Here is a 20,317-nt window from a genome sequence, read left to right on the forward strand (position 1 = left end):
CAGATACCTAAATAGTTTTGTTCTTTGACGTGTATTTCACTTGCCTTCCTTAAAATGTTAACATAACACATCTTTCTTAAGCCTCTGTCTTCAATATAACTATAAGCTTTGATTATCTCTCAGGATTCACTATACTTGACTTCATTTTGGTTACCCTGTTGTTGAGGCTCTTTGCTAGGATAGACAGGAAATATTAAGTATTGATCAAGACTTAAAAAAAAAATTGTACAGGGTTTTGTTAGTTTTTACCAAGACCAAAAAATTCCATGTTAGAGACTTTCTGAGACTGGGAGTAGCTAAGTGTATTGCCATCTCCAGGAAAAAGATGGGATGGCAGATAAAGGTATTTAGTGGTTTGCTCTGTCCTCTGTAAGTACCCAAATTTCACTTGGGATATAATCCTGCTTTTGATAACCTTTAAAAAAATATAAATGCAGTTATCAAATCCTTTATTTCCTTTCAGATCACATTCCTGACAAAGCCATTTTTCCTTGATTATGTACCTAAGTTTTACCATTTAATGGAAAATACTTCAGTGTAAATAATCTCTAACAAACCTCTGAAGGCTTACCCTCATTCTCTAGGTAAGTTTTCTAAAAGCAGATTTTATTTTAAAAACATCCCCGAAATAAGTAATTCCTACCTGTTAATAAGTTATAAATCTATACTGCAAAGGTTCATTAGCCTTCTAAATTGTTAACAAGTGAAAAAAAGACGGTTTCCTCAGGGACTATTTTTTTCTGCAAGGAATCCAATCACCTGGTTATAAACTGGGTTTTGGGAAATCAATGCTAACTTGTAATAAGGGTAGATACTGTTAAAAATAAGCTTTCTACATTTCTAGATGTAATCCAGCATATTGTGATCTTAACTAAAATTTTGATGTGCTTACTAAATGCCAGCCATTGTTCTAAGTGGTCCATTTAATCTCCACAGGTAGAAACTATTATTATCCATGCATTACATATAATGAAACTAAAGCACAATTAACCACTGATTAAGGAACTTCTCCCCAAATCAAGAGATTAAGGAGCAAAAAGGAATTCAAACCTAGACACTCTGGGTTCAGAGTCCTCATGCTTAATCATTATGCTTTCACATCTTGAAATTATTAATAGGATGGGTATTCTGAAGAAGTACGTTATCCAAATAAAAGTTACTTTACATCAAATACCACAGTGTCAGGACCAAGTGCTGGCTGTAAAACATAATCCTACAAATTGTGACTTTTATTAGGTAGTCTAATTCTGCTATTTAAACATCTCTGAACGTCCCAGTACTGGAGTTTTCCTTTTCTCATGAATAATAGCATATGGGCCTTAACGCTAATTTTTTTTAAACACAGAAAGGACCAATAATAGTAAAAGCAATAACAGAGAAGACACAAGGGAAATGACATAAGAAAGGGAGCTAGTAAACTTAGGAGTGATGACCAATATTCCAGAAAAGCAGAACCTACTAATAATTATCAGTTTTGATTTTGGTGGGGAAGAGGTTGTCCAGGAGCTAAAAGCATGTAAACTAATTCTGTTTATTTAATAACTTAAAAATCAAGTTGGGTGGAGTAATATAAGTCAGTGAGCTATAACTATCAAGTCAATTTTTCCTTCTATTTCTACAGATATTTAAATGACGAAGTAGACTTAATTACACTATTTCAGCCTCACTCCCCCAGTATGTATTATCTAGTCACTAAAGAATCACACTATCTCAGGGTCATAAAGGTGAGCTATCTAACAAACTGGGTGTCTTATGAAACACTGTTACACTCTGACTTTCTAACAGGCAAACCAAAAGTCAGAGATTCTGAGCTGTTTGGGAGCAAAAAGTTTCTTGGCTACATTCCCCCTCCAACCCTTAATATGTTCATGTTCGGAGCAAAGCTCCAAGAGCAAAATATGATTTATAACGCTCCTCAAAACCACTGAATACATCCTATCCATCTCCCAGGGCTAATAGTTTATAAATAAAATACGAACAGTAAACCAACAATCCGCTTATCCTGGTCATTCAACCTCTTCTTCATCACTTCAAACAGCAAACTCATTACTTTATCCTTCACTTTTGAAGAACAGTTTCACTGGATATAAAATTCTAGGTTGGTGAAGTTTTTCTTTCAACACTTTTCATCCCTCTTCCCTTCCTGCTCAAGTGATTCTGCTGAGAAACCTGCTGTAATTCTTGTCCTATAAAGAGTTCTTCCTTGCCCCTCCTGTTTCTTCCAAGGTTTTGTCTTTGGCTTTCTGCAGTTTGAAAAAGACATGCCTAAGTGTAGACTGTAGGGTTTTTTGGTATCCTGCCTAGTATCTGTCCTTGGAATTTCCTAGATCAGTGGTTTGATGTCAGTCATTAACTTTGAAAATTCTTGGTCATTACTTCAAATATTTCTTCTGCTTCAATTGTTTTCCTTGTGTTCCAAGTACATGTGAAATCTTTCCAAATTATCCCACAATTTTTCAATGTTCTATATTGGATTTCTTCCCCCTTATTTTTTTTTTTTTTTTTGGATTTCAGTTTGGAATTTTCTATTGACCTATTATCAAATTCACCGATACTTTCCTCAGCAGTGTCCAGTCTATTGAGATGACCATAAAAGGCACTCATCACTTGTGTTTTTTTATTTCTAGCATGGTATCTACTTTTCCATTAGAATTATTAACACATTAACCAGTCAAATTCTTTGTCTGATAGTTCCAAAAGTTGTGTCCTACATGAATCTGTTTGGTCTCTTCAGGCTGCTTCTTGACTTCTGGCATACTCTGTAATTTTTTCAAAAGCTGAACATGATTATCATTTAACAGGAACTGAAGTAAACAGGTCTTTATTATGAGGTTTTACCTTCTTTTGACCAGGAGATGGGCTGTGTTTGCTGTAGATACAGATGGCAGAGGCTGAAACTCAGTACTTTATATTAAACAGTCCTTTACATTAGTGAATTCTAACTAGCAGAATGGTTTTGTCACCTGTAATATATTCAGTAGTCCTAGCTGTACTCTCTTATCTAAACCCAACTCCCCTTACAGTTTTCTATCTTCTGATAGTTTCATGTGGAGATAGCACATAAATTATGCCTGTCCCCAAGTCTGATCTTCGATATCCCCATTTCCTTCAGGTGTCCTTCAAAGTACTGTTTCTAATTCCTATGTCATCTTGGCTGCCTCTGAATACATTGCAGTTAATTCCTTTTGCTAATGTGGAATCCAGAGTTGAGTAAGAAACCCATCAGTGACTGAACAAGCATCCAATGAAACCAAATGTACCTGCCATAATCTGAATGCGTAAGTGTATCTTAACACTGTTTAAGCCAGCTATGTCATCACCATGTTAACTGTTCCATGACTGGTGCTTCCTCTCATGAAGTGAGGCCAAGCTGGGTCCTGACCATACTGACACTGTGAGCTCAGGAAGAACTGACTGGAAGTTTTTAAGCAGAGAAAGCAATGCAAGATTTCCAGAGACCCCATTCAATTTGCACTGGTTATGGAACAATGGTCATCAAACTGTGAACTATTATTAGTCTCAGAGGTAACCCTAAACTGCAGTTGTAAGCAAATCTATGTACATGTTGGATTTTTCAAAGCTTCTGGCAACTCAAAAAAAGGTTAAGAATGTCCATATTCTTCTAGTACTCTATAATCTGATTTTCATGAACACTTTTTAAAAAATTAAAACACCCTAAACACACTTACAGTCCTGCAAGTCAAATGATATCTACCATCTCATTAGGAATTAGAATACAAAACTGTAGCAATATTACTGTATGTTACTGTGTTATTATGTAGCATAATGTTAAGTCTAGCATCTAATAGGTCATCAAACTCATCAAGTTTACAGATAATGAACTGCCTCACTATCTGTGCCTTTTGGTATGTAAATTGTTTTAAAAAGTATAGTTAAAAAATAAAACATAATGTTTACTAATGCTAAAAACCTCCCAAGAATATTATTTCATATTGGATCAGATGACTGGGATCTTAGAAAGATTCCAAGAAGAACAGGCTTTGCTCTGAAGCAATTAACTTTCTCCATAAACTGATCTAAACACGACCAGATTTAAGAGATGCTTTACAAAGAATTCTTGCTTTAGGAAGCTAAGTCTGACAGCATTCTATGAGATGGTTAGTATAAATGATTCACAGTACTCCATATATTTTTAATTGACTTAACTATGTAAGAGGTTTACTTTTACTTAAATCCGATATATGCAATATTAAAATTATCAAGACTTAAGTTCTATTTTTAACACAAATCTTACTTCCAAAGCAAGGAGTGGATAAATTAGATGGCATAGTAACCAGTAATATCGCTCCCCTAATAAATTACAATGGGATACTGAAGGAATTGGACTTAGGCAATAACTTTTTATTAAACCAATAACTTAAATATTCTTGATAGTACTTATCTCTCCACAATTTTGTCAGACACCTAGTTCTTTAAATAAGTCCAAGAAGTATAACTTATTTAACCCAATGTGGATAAATGGTCTTTGTTTTTTCCATTAAATTTCCACTCCTATCTGAAATGAAGGAAACAAACAAACAAATAAATAAATGCTGACCAGCAGCTGTAAGTGTTAAGTTTAGAAAAGAAGTTGCACATACATTTTCTTAAAAAAATCAAAGTGAATATACACAACTACTTAAAAACAAGAGTGGAACAAAATACATCAAAATGTTAATAATTGTTTTCAATGGTTGATGTAAACTTTCTGTATTTCTTTCTCTGTATTTTCCAGATTTTTTTTTTCTTTTAAGTGGGCTCCATACCCAACGTGGGGCTTTAACTCACAACCCTAAATGCTACCAACTGAGCCGGCCAGGTGCCCCTATTTTCCAGATTTTCTATAATAAACATGTATTGTTTTTATGATGGCAGAGTGTTTTTGGGGAAAAAGGCAAGGGTAAAGTTTTAAATTCTACATATTGCTTTTATAAGTTGAATTAAGCTCAAGTACTTAGAAGTTCCCAAGCATGAGATAAGGAATAGGGGGAAAAGAACACTGAATTTTAGAACTTGAATAGATCTTATTAATCATTTGATTTGACATCTACATTTTAAAGATGAGAAAAGAACAAGCTTGGTATTATACAATTTTAAGTTCAGAGAGTAAGTTCCAGAACCCATAACTCTTAAGTTCTTAGTTCATTATTCTAAGACCATACTCTACACCCACTGAAGACTAAGATATCCTAGTAGAATGTAAATTTGTACATACAGTATGGCTATTAACTATTTTTTTATTTTTTTATTTTTTTTTTTTTAAAGATTTTATTTATTTATTTGACAGAGGGAGATCACAAGTAGGCAGAGAGGCAGGCAGAGAGAGAGAGAGGAGGAAGCAGGTTCCCTGCTGAGCAGAGATCCCGATGCGGGACTCGATCCCAGGACCCTGAGATCATGACCTGAGCCGAAGGCAGCGGCTTAACCCACTGAGCCACCCAGGCGCCCTATTAACTATTTTTTTAAAAATTTATAACTCCTTACAATGATGTTTTCAATTTATGATTTTTATAAGATAAAAGGAAATATATCAAAATGTCATCAGGAGCTAAGTGGCTTTAAAGTATTCAGTTTAATGGGTTTTTCAAATTTCTTTGTAATATATTAACACTTCTGGGCTTTGGTGTTCCCAGTCATAAAACATGTTTAACAAAAGTTATCTACTTTACAGAATTCCAGATAAAATAGAATCAATACTTACAACAGTACCTTGGCACAGAATAAAAGCTATTAGTTATTTTATGATAAAATTTTCAATTTTAAATCATCTCTCTCCTATAGTGAAGTTTAAGTGCAACCGTAGGGTTTCAGGTTAGATAAAAAGACACTGGTAATTTTTTACTCACAGAATTCATGGAAACATCCTTTATCCACTATTGGCAGATTCATTCAAGAGGCTGAATAATTCTGAGTAAATAAAATAAGCTAATAGGACATCAAAAGCAGAGCTTTTTGATGAATAAATGTGGGTGGGTTTTTTTTGTTTTTTGTTTTTTTTGCTGTACAAAGTTCAAGTCAAAGGTACTGATGCTCCCTGATTAGTCAGAAAGGGACTGCAGAGTGTAATCTAGCATGCAGAGCCCTAACAAGGTAGAACTCGAACTCACTAGCCCCGGTCATCCAGATAGTTCACTCCTCCATGTAGATAACTTTTTTTTTTCCCCAAGATTTTGAGAGAGAGAGAAAGAACGAGCACATGCATGCGCACTTGAACAGGGGAGGCAGAGAAAGAGGGGAAAAGGGGCTCTCCACTGAGCAGGGAGTCTTCATCCACCCCAGTACCCTGAGATCATGACCTGAACCGAAGTCAGAGGCTTAAAAGACTGGGCCACCCACGTTCCCCCAGATGATAACTTCTAAGTAGCGAGTTAAAGGAAAAAGGGTCACCTGGTATGCACTGTACAAGGTGTTGGATGGGAACACAACACTAAATTCTGGTAGGCATAAAGCAAGCTGTACTGTTTGTTCCTATCTTACTTCTTCGTCCCAGTTTTCCTTCTGTCCATTTTTTTTCTTTTGCTTTTGTTCCCTTGCCTCATCCTGCTAAAGGAAACTCTTTAACAGTGTTATCATTTACAGATGTACTGTGAAATTTTCAGTTCTGCATTACTTACAGGGCATCTCCAACTTTCACACAAAATACACTTTGCTTGAAATGCACGTATACTGGTATGCCTAATGTACAGTATGTATATATACAATATACAGATAATTCTAAACAGCTTTGACACCAAACTCAAGTTTCACACTATAGTTAGCAAACAAGTCAAAGCTATCCCATAAGGATGCTACAGTCATTTTGTACAGCAGTCTGGAAACTTATGTGGGTACTAAGACATGCTAATGGTGGCAAATATTTAGGTCCACTTAGATAATCCCAGGACATCAACTGGTTGGCTAAATGTTCCACATTAAAGGAAAATGAGAACAGAATTTTGTAATTCTGAAATGGGATTCAGCATTAAAAAAAACAAAACAAAACAAAACAAAAAAACAAAACCCAAAAACCAATGGTCCAAACTCAAAGGGAATTTCATGAATCCAAAGAGGAGGTATATTGCTTTACATTTCATGAAAGGATGAGAAGATGGCAAATTGTTACATATCTTTTGCTTTTTGATTGAAGGAAAGCTGATAGCACAATGGTCAAAATTAACATTGCAGTTCTAGTTCAAAGCCCTAAAAACTAAAATTTTTCCTTTCAACTTGAAGATTAGATCTTCCTGACTAAATGTTACTCCTATTTAGGAATGATATATTATTTAAAATTGCATTGTCTTTTTAATAGTTAGGTCCTTACTAATTTACATCTCAAATAACAGGGCTTAAAATATTAACTACAGGGGTACCTGGATGGCTCATCGATTAAGCATTCAACTCAAGTCATGAATTCAGGGTCACAGGGCCATGAGATCAAGCCCTGTGTTTAGTTCCACATTGAGCATGGAGCCTGCCTGTGATTCTCTTCCTTTCCCTCTGCACCCCACATCGCCTGTTCAAGCTCTCACAAACAAACAATAACCTTAAAAAATATTAACTATAGTAATTTTTAACATAAGAAATCTGCCTGAGGAAAACTGTCCTTCATAATACATAATTTTGTGGCAAAAATGTCCTGTAACTTTATTTTATTCACACTTTTAAGGAATGCTTTATGTATACTGACTACAGAAGTCCAAACTTCCCCAGCAACCTCACTTCTCCACAATTTCACAAAGTAGCTTGTCCCACTGTTTCACTCTTATGCTCTCATTTTACAACCATTATGATTATAATGCTGTTGTTAATGTTGTTTCCTTACTTGTTTAGAATTCCCAATCATTCCTTTTTCAGTCAGAATTACAAAGTACAGAGCTTTTTGTAACATGGCTATGAGAACACTCTATTTACTGAGGGATAGGGGTGGGTTGGGATCTCCAGGTATTTAGGCATTTTCAGTACCTCAGTGTGCTAAGTCTTCTATTATTTGCCAGGAGAAATTTCATCCCTCTGTGCCTACTGTCTTATGTATTGTTTTTCTGAAAATGCTTGGTGGTTCCAGTGATACTATTATCCTTATGTATACAGACTGTATGTGACCTGCTTCGGTTGTCAGTAAAGTGGACAATATCCAACATGGACTATAGTAATGATTGGTGTTTTGAATATATATCATCCGCATCACTCCAGGGCCTCACCAGCCAGAAGGGCTCTTCTCCTCTGCTCCAAGTTCCCATACAGACACAGATTCCTCATCGCTGCAATCTGGTCCAAGAAGGGAGATGCATCAGAATTAACCCTCCTGATTGTTTCCACTCTGGAGTACCCTTAGTTCCAACCTCCTGCTTCTAGGTGTTCTATGTGGGGTATAGAGTATTTGTGTAAACACTTCCACTTTTAGTAAATGCCAAGATGCAGTTCCTCTCTTCAATTCAATCCCTGTCAGTATCTATCTACTAAGAATACTGACCCTAGGAGACACCCATCATTTCCTTTTTATCAGAGCCGATTTATGTCATATATTATATATAGGAAATATAATTTCTTCATTTTCTTTGTATCAATATGTATCTTTTAAGCAACCTTGACCATCCTGACCAATCATTATGAACACAACTCTCTGTGACAATGAAAATTCTGTGTATCTACACCATCCAACAAAGTGGCCAAAAGTCACATGCTGAGGATCTGAAATATGGCTAGTGCTGAGGATTTAAATTTTATGTTTTACTTAATTTTAATTAACTTAAATAACAAAGGTGGCTAAAGGCCACTTATTGGACAACTCATGCAGCTCTGTAGCTCTATACATTTCATCTCAACCCCTCTATTTCATCTGGCTTTCCATCTATTTCTCTCCTCTCACCCTCTTTTCATTTCATCTATCTTTTTATTTTATTTTTACATGATATGTAGCAATATGTAAGGTATCTATCTATATATCTTAATTACTTATATGATAAAGACAGACCATACTAAGTTTTACATATTTATTCTAACATCTTAAAATAGAAGTCAAGGGTAGAATGTCTAAGCAACTATTCTTTTGTTTTTTTCCCTAAGAATAGAAAAAAAAATCTAAATCATCAAGGAAACAATGTAATACTTTATTTGAATCCAAATCTCTCAACATAATCAATTACATTCCAGAACACTGGGGTGAAATGTAGAAAACACTTTAGACCAACTTGATTTCTGAGACAGTTATTTTCAAGAAATCACGAAGAACTAAAAGGGTGAACGTGAGCAAATACTGTACTGAATTTTAAGGAGATAGATTCCGTAACATTAGACAAGTAAGGCTGATACAGGTAAGTCAGAATCTCAAAATGTGACTAAACATATTATTTTAAAAAACACAGGAATGCAGGCACAAACCTTAGGATGCTAAGATTATAACTAGCAATAAAAAAACCTTCCTTTTTTGAGAGGACTATAGATCTAAGACAGACAAGCTAGCTAGAAAACCTCCAAGTTTTCTTGTGTGGGGCTGGAACTTCTCAGGTAGTTACTACATGCTGGGGAGGTATAATTAATATCCCTATTGTGCAGACAAGGAAACTGATGTACCAAAGAGGTCAAATGTATTGCCTAGTTATCACTGAGCTAGTAAGTGGCGAAGCCAGAATTTAAACTCAGATGATCCAGTTCCAGAGTTCCCACTCTTCATCACAAAGCTAAACTGCTTCTCAAAGTTTTATTCACTGATCTAGGACCAAAGTCAACTAAGAAAAATTTCTAACCACAGACCTATGTTTTGGACTTGTCTCTCTAACACATAGAAACATCTTATCTATAACTCAGAATATATCCTTAATAAACCTGCAAAAGCAAGCAAGCCAAGAGAGCCAAACTAAGAAATGACAAAAGTCAAGTTTTCAAGAAAATCTACAGGCTGGAACATTGACTCAGTAAGATAATAAAGATACACATATTTTAGAAATTAAGTATGTGAGAATGATGAGCAACTCCCAGAATGGCTGATGTTAAAAAATTAAAGAGGTATGAAGTAGTCCCAAAATTAACATGATAAAAATAATGCCAACCCTCCACTGTCAAAAATATGTATGCTCCATTAAAAAAAAATACACATGTGCACTTCAGAGCCTAGAGGATTATACACAACAGAAATAAATGTCATAAATTACTTATGTTATGGTAAAAATTTTATTTACTGGACCTTACTTAAATATTCTTTATTAAAAAAATAAAGACACATTACAGATCTTAACTATAGTTACATACTTTGTTTACTGAAATGATACTCAAATCTTTTTCTCAGAGCCCATTACTTTCATCAGACATACACTTTTAAATACTTACTTGCAAAATTCCCAACCCATGGATTAGGAAAAGTTAACTAAAAGCAGGGAGAGTAAATGCTTTAAGCACTCATTGCTGCAATAAATAAAATGATAACCAACAACAAAAATCTCCCCCACATTATTACTACCTAATTAAACAGTATTTTACATTTACATTAAATAGGCACAAACACTCTTGGTATCAAGGTCTTGATATGGCATGACTATTCTAGTAGTTATGGACATTTATACTGCTGATTCTCCCATGGGTGACTTTAATAAGGCAACCTGTGCCCATTGGGACTCCCAATAACATGAAGATTCTGGAATCACAATAACCAAACCAGCACTGGATGATGTGCCTGGTGTGCTGGCAAAATAGATGCAAGGTTCTGATCAAGTCTGGCCTGACTTGGCAAACTCACAAAACTCTGGCAGTATCATCTCCTGTGACTTTGATTTCCTTTGGACTTGCCCCAGAATTGTATCATCTGTGAGTTGTCCCATAAAAGCTATAATAAATCCCTTTTTTCCAAAAGAAACCCAAAAAAATGTGAGAAAACTATCTCAACTCCCAACATAAGATAAGCACACTATAAGGATGAATACAACAAAAACAATACCAACAACAAAATACTCAAGGAAAATATTAAATGAAAATAACAAAAAAAGAGGAAAAATAATGAGAAATGATAAACACCATGAAGTAAAGACTTGGAAGATTCAACATAACAGGGACTTAAGGAGAAACTGAAACAAAAATGAAAGGCAACTTAGATCTTCACAATAAAAGGAAACATCAAATACCAAGCAAAACTAACAAAAGGCCAATATCCTACATATGTGTTAGGCAAAGTGTTAAATGTGTAAGAGAAAGGAAAAATACAGTAACTAAGACAAAAGAGAAAAAAAAGACATGACCCACAAGCAGAAAGGAAAAACCATTCTCAGTCTTGCCTTACACTATTTTTGTCACTCTTCATGAATGCTATACCTGTACTTTATTTTGACATAGTATACTAAAATACATATTCAGGCAAAAATTTTAATAACAAGTAATATATGAAAAATGGTAATGACACAATAAAAAATAAGAAAAATGATTCTTTCACACCAATAAAGGATCTAAGATCTTATAAACAAAATTGGTCTATAAGGAGCAAAGAGGGGAAAAATAAGGAGCTCTTATTTTCCATTTTCTCCAATGTATTAATCTTTATGTATGGATACACATACAAACACATAAGTATATATATTTGAGCAAATACTTTTGTGAAAAATTTAAAAAAAGAAGTACATGTTTCTAGCAATTTTCCAGAACATGGAAAAAAGACTGCTCTCAATCAGTGTGTTCCCTTTACATCAGAAACATTCAAGTAGAGGCTATCTTTTGGGAAATGTTCTAGAATAACATCTAGCACAATCCAGCACTGGTGGATTACATGATCTCCAAAACTCTTTCTAGTAACAAGTTACCATGAACCTTAGACTATATATATCATCGCTTTGTAACAACAACAAAGAGCCTAATTAAAAAATGGACAAAGGACATGGACAGGCATTTCTTCAAGATCATAAATAAATGGCCAATCAATTAGGATGGCTACTATCAATAAAAACGGAAATAATATGTGTTTTTGAGGAAGTGAAGATAGAACTCACTGCATTGTTGGTAAGAACATAAAATGGTACAGCTGTTATGGATGATATGCTATGGTACAGCAGTTTCTGAAAACACTGAAAATAGGATTGCCATATGATCCAGCAATCCAACCCAAAAGACCTGAAACTAAGGACTCAAAAGAGGTATCTGCTAAGCGCACGCTTGTAGCAGCATTATTTACAACAGCAAAAAGTGGAGGCAACCCAAGTATCCATCAACAGATGCACTGGAAAACAATGTGGATACATTCACATCATGGAATATTATTCAGCCTTAAAATGGGAACTCTGGCACATGATACAACACTAATAAAACCAAAGTACATTACATTGAGCTAAGTAAGCCAATAACAAAAGGACAAATAGTGTATGATTCCACTTATACTAGGTACCTAGTCAAATTCAGAGACAGAAAGAATGGTGGATGTCAGGATTGGGAACAGTGGGGAATGAGGAGTTGTTTAATGGGTACAGACTTTCGAATTCGAAAGTGTAATGAGTTCTGGAGATAGGCTGCACAGCAAAAAGAATGTATTTAACACTACTGAAGTGTCCACTTAAAAATGCTTAAGATGGTCAATTTTATGTAATGTATATTTTATAATATTTTAAAATACAAAAGCAAGAACCATGCCATCACTTTAATGGCTCCCAGAATTTCCCCTACTAACTAGCTACTTTTAGAGCACTATGCAATTTAAATGACCTGGTAAAAGGAAAAAAACAAAACAACCCAGAAAAAATTATGTAAAATAAGGGATTCTAGTATTTATTACCAACTCTCTTCACAAAGATTGCGTCATATGAATTTACATCAATAAAATGCAACTGAGGACATCTCCACTTCCACCACCTCTTGTCACCAGAAGAATATCATTTTGTTTTCTTAAGTTGGAGCAGACTGAGCATGAAAATAATTTCGCTTCACTGTTTTATTTTTATCCCTACCTACATCTAGGAATTCATGAAAAAAATTATCACAGATAAGCAAAGATTCAGCAAAAAAGGTGATTCAAAGCAATGTTTTTCAATAGCAAGAAACTGGGAAAAAGTAACTACTTCATTTTAGATAATGAGAAAATGTTTATAAATGAGTAAAAAAGACAATATGTAAATAGTACACACTGTATGATTCCATCTTCCAAATCTTATCAGTGGTATTTGAGGGGTAGTGAGACTACAGGTGCTATCTGTGTGTTCTTATGAATGGTTTCTAAACTATGAGGATCACTTACTACTTTTACAATCAGAAAAATTTTAGTGTCAACTATTCAATTTTTTAAGAAAGCAAAAACAAAAAGGAATTTTAAAATAGTTTGCTCATTATGTCAGTTATCTCAATAAAGCTGGGAGAAAATAAAAATAATTGAACTTCGCTGCACAAAAAATAAAAACAACAAAGTTTATATTTGATCTACCTAAAATCAAAATCATCCTCCCCACCAAAACTAGTTCCCTATTTTAATATTCTTTTAGTCAATGTCAAAATCATTTGACTCATGGTTTTCAACATTTCATTAATTGGGATTCCTTCTACCTCTCTATCCTCAAACCTAATTGATATATTTTTACCATTTGTTTCCAGTATCTGCTCATTCCTTTATTTTCTCACTGCTATTATTAACTATATTATCCATAATGTAAAATTTTCTAATTAAATCCTATCTGGTCTTTTTTTTTTTTTTTAAAGATTTTATTTATTTGACAGAGATCACAAGTAGGCAGAGAAGCAGGCAGAGAGAGAGGAGGAGGAAGCAGGCTCCCTGCTGGGCAGAGAGCCCGATGTGGGGCTAGATTCCAGAACTCTGGGATCATGACATGATCCGAAGGCAGAGGCTTTAACCCACTGAACCACCCAGGCACCCCATCTGGTCATTGCAAATTCTCCCCATTGTAAACCGCTCAGTAACTTTAGCCAGGCTTGCAAACACTGCCAACATCACCATTCCTTTCCAGCCTTTAGACTGCTAAAACCATCAGCTCAACCGGACCTTCAGTGCTCTCCACAATCTGGTTCCAACCTACTTTTCAATATCACTTAATAAGACTTACTTCTAGTAAGTCTCAGCGGCCACAGTAACAACAGTAGAAGTTATCCATTACTGAGCACTTATTTGCTCAGGGAGAGTGCTAATTGCTTTGTAAACATAAATTTTTAATCACAATGTTCCTCTTGAAGGGTATTACATTATTAGTTTATTCTTTGAATGAGTGAGCAACCAGAAGGCAATTACAGCTTAAATTCCTTTCTTTTTATGTAAAAAGAAAGAACACTGATTAAAGACTCTGATTTCACTTGTGGCTCCAGTTCTTCTACCAGGTGACTCATTCAGGGCTTCTTCGAGGCTGAGTACTGTTCATTTTGTTACTCATGTTTTCTAACATATTGTTAACATGTTATTCTATTGAAGGAAAAACAGGGCAAACTGGTAAAATAATTTTACAATTTTTAAATGGCCACTTACTCCTTTGTTTCAAATGCTCAACTGCAGTTCTATAAGCTGCATTCCTGAAAACAAGGCCCACCTTTTGAAAGTATTCGGCTAGACTAATATGACTTAAAAACTAGTTCACCTACTGTGCTTGATATAATTTTCCTCAAAAGCCTCAAATCTCTTTAATCATTTTTATTAAAGCAGCATTCTTTTTCTGGTTTAGTTACAAAATAAGTCACCAATTTAAAACATAAATACTTACATACTTCTTGCAAATTACATTCGTACTGATATTCACTCATTCATCATTTCAATCATTTACTCATTTAACAAAAACACCAGGAGAAAAGTACTACTCCAACCATTTACAATATGGCAATAAACATGAAAAACAAAGTTTTAAATCTTCCAAGAGTGATATGTACCATAAAGGAAAAACAAATAAAAAGCCAAAAAGAAAATGACACTGTAATATACTGGGTGTGAAGAGGGCAGGAGAAGGGGTATGTGGAACCAAATGAAAAGGCAGTGAGAGAGGCTGAAGAGGTGAGGGGGGGGGGGGGGGCACATACATCTACATGAAAAAAGACATCAGTTAAGTCATGAACTGGTTGAGAGAGCATTGCACCCATTCTGTTAACGATTAGCAAGGCAGAAACCCTGCGCTAGAAAATGCTTCACCTGCTTTAAGACTTAAATGGATGCTGTTGAGATGGTTCAAGATGAGGTTACATGAGACTCACAACTAGTGGTATCATGGAGTTTTAAATAAGATTTAAAAGTGTAATGGGAAGCACTGGAGAGTTTTAAACAGGGGTATGATGAGCCCAGACTTCTTCAAAGATAAACCAGGCTGCAGTTGCTTAGGAAGAACAGGAGTTAGGAGAAAGAAAAGGAAGATGAGTTGTTAACAATCTAGGTAATATGACAACCACTTAGACAAGGGTAGCTTGGCAGAAGTTAAAAACACATATACTATAGTTCTATTTTAAAAGGCACAATGGTCTTCCATTTTTATAATAAACTGAACTCATATTTATCTCTACTCCCTCCCAAAAAGAAACTAAAACAGTAAAACAATTTTTAAAGGTGGAAACCCAAAGGAATGAAGAAAAGGGAATCACAGCACACAGCTGTCAAGAAACTTTTGGAAGACAGAAAAAACTGGAGCAAAGGAATAATGACCAAAAGTGATTTAATTCATTCTGAGGAACTTTGGAGAGGCTCAGGACTTTGAGGTACCAAGCTCCTTGAAACCTAATAGTGAGTCTTAACGCTGACAATAAGGATCAACTGAAAATCTCTATATCAGTCTGTTAAAACTCTTACCCCATAAAGCCAAAAAACAGGAGTGAGAAACCAAGCCAAAGATCTGCATTTGAAGATCCAAATCATGGACAAAAGTGAAAACACATGCCCCATGTTATCTACCCAGCAATATAATGCATTTTTTAAAAGAGAGAAATGAATGGCCCAGAAGACCTATACATAATATTTGGGAATCATCAAAGACGATGTAGTACAATCTTACTGAAAGTTAGATTGATAACATGTATCAAGTCCTTACTATGAATTAGCAATTTCATCTTTAGGAATTTATCACAAAAGAAGACATATTTGAGTCAAGAGTATACTATAAGAGCTGTTCACTGCAACAGTGTTTATAATAATATCAAAGCAACCAAAACACTTAGTCAAAGGACACAGAGCTGTTAAATTATGATATAGCCATTCATTAAAAAGGAAAACAGTAGTTTAAGTTGTACATATATTACATGAAAAGTACACAAGATACATGAAGCCAAAACACAGGGCTAAACCTTTTGCTCAAGGAGCTTCTTTCCTATGATGAAAACAGATTACTGCATAATCAATAAAAAATATTAAGATTATGATTCTTAATATTTAGATCTCAAAAAATAAGAACCATTCAGAAATTAGTAATGTCTACTTTAAAAAAATCCATATAGCTCCATCTTATCAAATTACTTCTAAAGTTAAATCAATTACTTCAGTGAAAAAAAAGTAAAATGTAAGAAATAACTGAACTACAGATGAAAGATTCCATAAGCAGTTCTCCGTATCTTTACCACTATAATCTTAATAAAATTTGAAATTTGATAAATAACCATCAAAAAGCTATATGCAGGTGTTGTAACACCTTCAGCAAAATTTTTAAATCTGCATTTTCAGGGCTGTCTATTTAAAACATTCTTAATTCCTATAGTGAAAGAACAGACATTAGGAATCTCTAATCACTAAAAGTCTCAGGCAAAACAAAATTTATCTTAAGCATTTAAAAAATGATAATTGAACTTTCTGGGAAACAAAGCTTTATGAAAGTAAACATTCTTGAAAATCCTGGAAAACACTGTCTAGCAGATAGCGGGGATGGATAACAAAAGTAAACAATGTATTCAGAAACAGGGAGAAGGCCAAGTAAAGTAAGAAATGTCTACTTGGGAAAACGCCATTTGAATTTTTTTTTTTTTAAAGATTTTATTTATTTATTTGACAGAGAGAGAGATCACAAGTAGGCAGAGAGGCAGGCAGAGAGAGGGGGAAACAGGCTCCCCGCTGAGCAGAGAGCCCGATGTGGGGCTCGATCCCAGGACCATGAGATCATGACCTGAGCTGAAGGCAGAGGCTTTAACCCACTGAGCCACCCAGATGCCCCACGCCATTTGAAATATTAAGTATGAAAGCAAATACATATAAAGTAAGTGGAAAGAAAGTAAAAACTCATATATACAACAATCATTATTAATTAAAATTGTAGACATGAATACCAAAAATAATACAAAAATCTACTGCTTAATTAAAGATGGTTAAGACAAATGGGCCACTAGAATTAAAAAGGGACTACATTCCCATGTATATATATATAGGAATTAAATATAACAGAAACGGCCTCATTAACCATTAACTAGCACATGACAAGGGGCATTTACTATCACTTCAATTAAAGCTGTATGTCACACCATAAATTAAAAAATCCTAATGGATAAAATTACTAGGGAAAAAATCTAGAAAGATAGCATAGTATTTTTAAAGTTATGAAATGAGAAGACCATCTTAACTATATCCAGAAAGCCCAGAATCTATAAAAGAAAAGACAAACATTAACATGCAAACTTAGAATCAAACAGAAAAACAGTCAAAGGAAATAGGGATTATACAACAAAAATAGCTGGTAAATATTTTAAAAAGATGACCAATCTGGGTGAACAAAAAAATCATTTTTAAACTATCAGATATGCAAAAATTTTTTTTAAATCACTGATATTCAGCATGGGTTAGGTTGTACAGGAAAAGATGCATTCATACTGCATGGAGTTTAAAAAGGCAGAATATTTACACCTGAGACCAATACAACATAGTGTACTATACTCAAATAAATAAATAAATGCAGCAAAATGAATGAATGAATGAATGAATGAATGAATGAATAGGCAGAAACTTTTGGTGGACTTAAGTATCCTGTCGAAACATAAACACACATTCCCTTGGATCCACATATGCTATTCTGTTTCGGACAATCAATCTTGCAAATACACTTGGACAACTAAACTAAGCCTGAATCACCAGGATGTTCTCTGCAACACTACCTATATAACACACAAAACTAATAAAAGCAACTCAGTGGCTGCAATCTGACACCACGAGAAGAGGGACAGGCTTAAATAAACTAAACAAGTAACACTCATACAATGAATACTAAACCCTCAATTTTAAAAATGAGCTAAATCTGAATATACTGATGTAAGATAAACAAAAACGATAAATACAGTCCTCTCTGACAGTTTTCCCATCCAGACTTCTAGAACTTGGAACTATAATTTGACTTAAAAGCCATCAAATTGTGACTTCCAATATTCCATGGAATTCTAGCAATTTAAAACACACCTGGGTACAATGACATAAACAGGGATTTTATAAAAGCATATTTCCTTACACCACCTATATTGAGCATCAAAGACCTTATCATTTTAAATGTGAAAGAACTGCTGATATCTGTACTTTACCCTCCCCAACAGTATCAAAATCAAAATGTCACTTTAAGTCTTCCCTATCCATGAATATCTTCCAAAATAATAAACGAGGTGAACAAGGGTTTATTCGGTATTTTCTACTTCTGAGTGGTAAGATATGATTTCTACAGCCATCTGTGACATGCATTTTGTAAGCATAAATTAGATTAATAGTCTAAACAGTCATCTGCTTAGAAACCAGCTAAAGTTAGTCACAAATTCCAAAAATGATTCGTAATTGCCAAAATTTTAAAGAACACTTCATGTTTTCATTCATTACAAATGCTTTAATACCAACCTCCTTAAAAAATATGAAAGAGACAATTCCTGAATACTTTATGTTCGATGTAAAGAAAAAAACAAAAAACAAAAAATGACTCAATACCTGATCAATGACAGCTGATATTCAAAGATGCAGATAACTCAAAACTATTTGATGATACCACGGCTTATATGTACGGTAAGTATAAATCTTGACCTCTCAGTCTCAACTTCAAAGTGATGCCACCTACTTGATACAAAAAATGTCTAAATATCTCAAATCATTTCTGTAATCTTTGGACAAAGAAATCACTCAGTTAATAAATGGTAACTTACAAAGAGCTCTGTGGAATGACTTCCTAATTTATTGTAAATCTACATTTTTATTACTTCTAAAAACATGCTCAGCATAATTTAGGTGGTCTCTTTTTTAATATAATATCCAGTCATGCTGAAAAACAAGTTCTAGAACACTTTAACACAGTGATTACCTCTGAGGAGGGAGGAAGCACAAAGAGTTGGAGAGAGACTTTCTATCTTTTGCTACGAACTTAAATTTCTTTAAAACCTGGGAAAAAATGTGCCCTTTGGAGGCAGAATTCCTGGGTTCTGGACAACTCACTACCTCTTTGTGACCTTGGGCAAGTTATTTAATTTCCCTGTGCCTCCGTTTTCTTTACCTGTAAAATGGGGATCATTCTTCCCGCTATATAGGATTAATGTGAAGTGCTTACAACAGTACCTAACGCATGGTAAATGTGATTGCTATTATTATGATCAGCCTCATCACCTATAACCATCAACTATGCAATCTAGCTGAAAGGAACTGGGAAAAGAGGGAACTGGAGGGTGACATCTGATCTATTTCCATACTTCCTTACATTTCAAGCAAATTCTATTTTTATAACCAGTGATAAATAACAAAAAAGTGAAAAAGTAGCATACAGTAGAATAACAGTTTCAGTCTTCAATTTTCAAAAACATGAGACAATACAGGCTTTGGAGTTTGATGTTTATTTTTAGCAGGAAGAATATGCTAATGATGATGACATCGTTAGAAGATACGCCCATGTCCAATACCTGCAACAGAAGCTCAATAGAAGTTAAAGAAACCATACCAACAGACGAAGGACAAAAATTGCATAACATTACTTACCCTTAATTCTGCTAACAATAAAACAAGTAACAATGTTTAACACAGAAGTTGCATCACAATATCAAAAGCTACCTAAGTTCAGTATCACCCGTTCCTTCATAAAATTTTTTACCTTTTCCTTTCCATGTATAATTGCAAAACCTTTCTAAAGGTAGAGCATGGTGCCAATAACTATGCCCCAAATTGAAAAGGGTTAATGCTAAATTAAAAGTTGAGAATTTGGGATGGGAGAGCTCATGATCAAATAGTTGGTCTCACAGGCAGAAATGATGATCCTCTTCGGCAGAGACCACTAAAACAAGAACTAAACACTAATAAAAGCCACTTAGTAGAGGCAGTATCATAACAAACCTAAAAATTTACAGAGAACTGCTTAAATAAAGGGATCCAGACAACTTAGAAATTCTCCTACATACATAGATAGAATAAGAAATTGCTAGAGGAATAAACAATTTAAACAAGAACTAGTCAAAAAAGATTCTGGTCCAT

At 34.5% G+C, this 20,317-nt stretch overlaps 1 protein-coding gene across 3 annotated transcripts in view; it reads right to left on the minus strand.

The window, feature by feature from the left end:
* RPRD1A (regulation of nuclear pre-mRNA domain containing 1A) overlaps nt 1–20,317 on the minus strand; it is a 75,527-nt gene that overhangs the window by 14,881 nt on the left and 40,329 nt on the right. The window contains exon 7 of one of the 3 annotated variants that reach the window (XM_059409479.1): nt 12,583–19,752. The exons of the other annotated variants lie outside the window; for them this stretch is intronic. Coding sequence (XP_059265462.1) covers nt 19,633–19,752 — 120 coding nt within the window. The 3' untranslated portion in view covers nt 12,583–19,632. Of the gene's footprint in view, nt 1–12,582; nt 19,753–20,317 lie in introns of those variants that run through there. 3 annotated transcript variants of the gene reach the window in all.

The sequence above is a fragment of the Mustela nigripes genome, chromosome 8 (genome assembly GCF_022355385.1).
Source record: "Mustela nigripes isolate SB6536 chromosome 8, MUSNIG.SB6536, whole genome shotgun sequence".
Classification (NCBI taxonomy): Eukaryota; Metazoa; Chordata; class Mammalia; order Carnivora; family Mustelidae; genus Mustela; species Mustela nigripes.